This window comes from Octopus bimaculoides, chromosome 10 (assembly GCF_001194135.2).
Source record: "Octopus bimaculoides isolate UCB-OBI-ISO-001 chromosome 10, ASM119413v2, whole genome shotgun sequence".
Taxonomy (NCBI): domain Eukaryota; kingdom Metazoa; phylum Mollusca; class Cephalopoda; order Octopoda; family Octopodidae; genus Octopus; species Octopus bimaculoides.
In genome coordinates this window covers 44,984,765-44,989,124 of record NC_068990.1, presented here as the reverse complement: position 1 = coordinate 44,989,124, position 4,360 = coordinate 44,984,765, and the positions used below count along the sequence as shown (strand labels likewise).

The window sequence follows — 4,360 nt, the reverse complement described above, 5'->3', positions numbered from 1 at the left end:
ATATATATATATATATATATATATATATTTATTTATTTATGCATGTTGTGTGTATGAGAGTGTGTGTATGTTTGTGTCTCCTTGTCGAGATATCGTGATTGTTGTAAATGAATGTCATTTATTATTTTGCAAAAGTATGTCTGACCATAGAGAAATATTACCTTCCTTTGAAACATGTAAGGACTGGCAATGGGAAGGTCACCCATCCATATAAAATCTGTGTCAGTAAATTCTGTCCAACTCATGCAAGAATAGAAAAGTGTTGATGATGGTGATAAAGTGTTCTGGCACTGAAGGCAGAAAAAAAAGACATTTCACAATATTCTTTCCCTGGACTACAGAGAGTAGTATTTGATACATTGGCTGTTGTTTTTGATGTACGAGGGGACGCTGAAAAGTTCCTGACTTTAAGGGTATTGTGAAAGGCCTGGTTGGAGGCCCAATCTTCCAAGTTCTTTTGCACAGTTTAGGAAAACTGAAGAACTGCTGCAATAACTGTGTGAATCTGAGAGGGGAATATGTTCAATATAATCATAATTAACTGATCCTCCTGTATTTCCTTTTACCCAAAGCCAGGAACTTTTCAGCACCTCTTTGTAATCTGTCTAGAAAGTTTTTGACTAATTAATTTGATCTACATTTTATATTGATGAGTATTTTACTTGAAATAGAAAAAAAGTTGTTTAATTTTTATTGATGGAAACATTGTTATGTATCTTTGTTAAACTAAAAGTTGTAAATATTCATTTGTAGCTTTTTTTCTTTTGTTATTACTTCAGGTTCTGATGCCAAGCCTGGCAATTGAATATAAGGAATATCGAGATGTTGCTAATATGTGGTTTGGTCCTAGTCAGGTAACATACAAAGTATTATCAATGTATTGTTGTTTAACCCTTTTATTATCATATTGCTGTTGATATTTTATTGTCATATTTCTGTCGAAGCCTTGATCATTGAACATCGTCTCCGATGGTCAGGTCACGCCTGTCGGATGAATGAACACCGCCTTCCCAAGATCTGTCTCTACGGTGAACTGTCTGAAGGAAAACGTCCTCGTGGAGCCCCTTGAGGCGGTACAAGGACCAACTCAAATCAGCCTTGAAAAGCACCAACATTGACCCCGTTCACTGGGAGGATATCTCGGCAAACAGACCTCTCTGGAGACACACCATCAAAACGGGTTCAGCAGACTTCAAGAAAGCCCGAGTAGCAAGAGCTGAACTCAAGAGACGGGAGAGAAAGCAGCACCTTCTCCTTCCCAAACCAACCCCTTCTATACCTTGTCTACAATGTCCCCGTATATTTCATGCAACCCTTGGATTGCGGAGCCATCTGTGGTTCAAAAACCCAAGAAAATGAACTGGATTGCAAGCTCGGAAACATGAGACGCAGCCAACAGTCTGTTGATATACACTGATTTTGTTTCAATTAATTTTGAAAATAATGATGAATTTAAAAATACAACTTTGTCATTATTAAGCTGGTGTTCTGGACTTAAATTAACATAAAATTTTGTATGGATGGTTTTAATTTAGATAATCTTAAACAAGAAAACTGTATCATAGAACCAGAGGCAGTCTCAGGTGGGTTGTTATGAAAAGGGTTAAGAAAAATGTGTTGAAAGAACAAGTTAGACAATGACCTAGAGCAGATAGCCAAACTAGGGGCCTAGGCAACAGTAGAACAGCAATGATCCATAGTAGAGGATTGTAGTAGTGATGGAGGTGATAAGATCCACAGTAGTGGATAGATAGCAGTGGAAGAGCAATGATCTACAGTAGAAGGAAGTCAGTTGTGGGGGAACAGAATCCACAATAGGAGAACGACCATTATGGTTGATCAACAGTGATCAGTATTAGAGGATAAACAGTGGTGATGGGGGCACTGATCTCTACTAGTGGCTGACAATATCCTGTTTGATGCCTTGTGGCATTGATTTTCTTTCCCATTCCTCAATAATCAGGGAAAATGAATCCAGTTGTGTATGTTTAAGTAGTTATTTAAGTATTTAATATGCCAGATATAAATGTCATATATGGTTTCATGATATTCAAATGCAATGAAACTGAAGTGCAACAAAAGTTGAATGATGTTAGAAATATTGGCATCAAATTTTGGTACAAGGTCAGCTGTTTCAAGAAGATGGGCAAGCTGATTGTATTGACCCCCAACGCTCAACTGGTACTTCTTTTACCAACCCCTTGTCAGTATGTGACAACCTACAATTTTACAATTGCATGCGAAAAAGAGGGATCACCATCTTGTATGTAAAATGACAAGAAAAATAAGAACTTGTGAGTTGTTCAAAATAAGTCATAACATATTTATTACTGGATGCAATACGTTAACATATAAGAATGGTTTGAAAGAAAAGGCTTGTAACATATTACCTGACCATACTTTGGAACCACGTCTCAAAGCGAATGAAGTGAATATGTGCACGTGCGGGTGTGTGTGTGAGTGGCGTGGCTCAATGTGCATCCCTAGGAACTGACAGGCAAAAGGAGTGCGAAATTAGAATTGTGTTTGCTTTATATAAGGGATGAACCAGAAATCCCTGACTTCCACATCATCTGGAAGTTAATTGAAAGCTTCTAGAATATCCAAGAATTTTCGAGAAGGTCGAGGGAGATTACTCTTGTTAGATCCCTTTTTCGTTTTGCTTTCCTGCTTGACTGCCAGGAGTCACTAGACCCTGAAAGGATGAAAGTAAAGTTGACCTTGACAGAATTTGGACTTTGAACATAAAGACAGATGAAATGCTGATAAGCATTTTGCCTGGGATGTTAATTTTTCTTCCAGCTCACCATATTAATGATTTTAGAAATATTAACAACTGTTGCAATAATTAATATTAATTAGTAAACAGTATTTAGCAAAAACTATATCTTATTAGACTAAACTCTTGTTCATAAATCTGCTGCTCTGAGTTCACATATTACAAGGCTTCTTATCTTTGCTTCTTGTCTTTTATAATACCTGTCATGCTTTGGGGTTTATTCAGTCAACTGTCTATTGTCTACTTCAGATGTATAGCTTTAAATGAGAACATTATTTAGTGTTAATTTATAAAAAAAAACATTCTGTATTTATCAGTGATATAGTGAAGGGTTCTCTGCTTGATGGTCAAGAGTTTTGATGCCCCTATTTTAATTAGACAGCATGATAAGCAAAAGGAAATATTGCATCCCTTTACACCTACATCTGGAGATGACTGTTCACCTTGACTCCCCACTTGTCATGCCTCATGTAAACAAAAACTGTTTAACATTGAGATGTTGGTATATATAATAAACACAATAACTAATAGGTATAATGTATATTAACATATGTGCACACACACACACACACACACACACACACACGTATACACATACATTTATAGCATATCTTATTTCCTTATTGCCCGCAAGGGGCTAAACATAGAGGGGACAAACAAGGACAGACAAAGGGATAAAGATGATTACATCGACACCAGTGTATAACTGGTACTTAATTTATCGACCCCGAAAGGGATGAAAGGCAAAGTCGACCTTGGCGGAATTTGAACTCAGAATGTAATGGCAGACGAAATACCACTAAGCATTTCGCCTGTCGTGCTAACTATTCTGCCAGCTCGCCAACATATCTACATAGGTAACTATATACATATATAATCACATAAACAAATATAACTGCTTGGGTTAGATATACAAAATATATATATGTTTATACATGTGAATAGAGAGAAAGCAAAAATGGAAAAATTTTCAGATAATGAATATTCAAGTATAAGTATATAGGCATTTATATATTAATAGAACAAACTTACTCAGTGCAAAGACAGAAAATTAAAGGGGAGAAGGTATGGTGGGACAGGTCCGATAACTGTTTCTGGGGGTTGTAGCTACTTTGTAATGTGGCAGATTTATTTTACAATAATATGCAATCAATAATGGAAGCATATAAACATTGAGTAGATCCAGCCTTTGTCTTCAGGGTGGAGAAATCAAAATCTAACATTTCAAATCATAATGCAGGGAAATTTAAAGGTAAAATGGGTGAAGAGGAAGGCAAGCAGTTGTGAGTGGAGGGAGGAAGTAGGTAGCTCGTTTGATTCTTGTACTGAGTGGAGTGTTGTGTCCTTGAGCAAAGCGCTTACTCTCACAATGCTTGTTTACTCAGTTGAACACATATACTTGTGGCAACTGGAGAAGGAGGTTAATTCTTCAACACACTGACACATTCTTGAAGGAGTCTTGTATGTTCAGTTGCCTTAAATACCAAAGAAAGTGGGATAAATTCTGATAAATTTTAATGGATCCATAGGCTGAAGATTTAGACTTGAACTTTTTTTAATAGGTAAATATAAGCACCTGTC

General features: G+C 36.5%; 1 protein-coding gene across 2 annotated transcripts in view; it reads left to right on the top strand.

Annotated features, from left to right (window-relative positions):
- Positions 1-4,360, top strand: part of LOC106867845 (inactive rhomboid protein 1) — a 79,673-nt gene that overhangs the window by 57,041 nt on the left and 18,272 nt on the right. For both annotated transcript variants that reach the window (XM_014912879.2, XM_052971147.1), the window contains exon 8: positions 780-854. In XM_014912879.2, the coding sequence (XP_014768365.1) occupies positions 780-854 (75 nt within the window). The remainder of the gene's footprint in view (positions 1-779; positions 855-4,360) is intronic.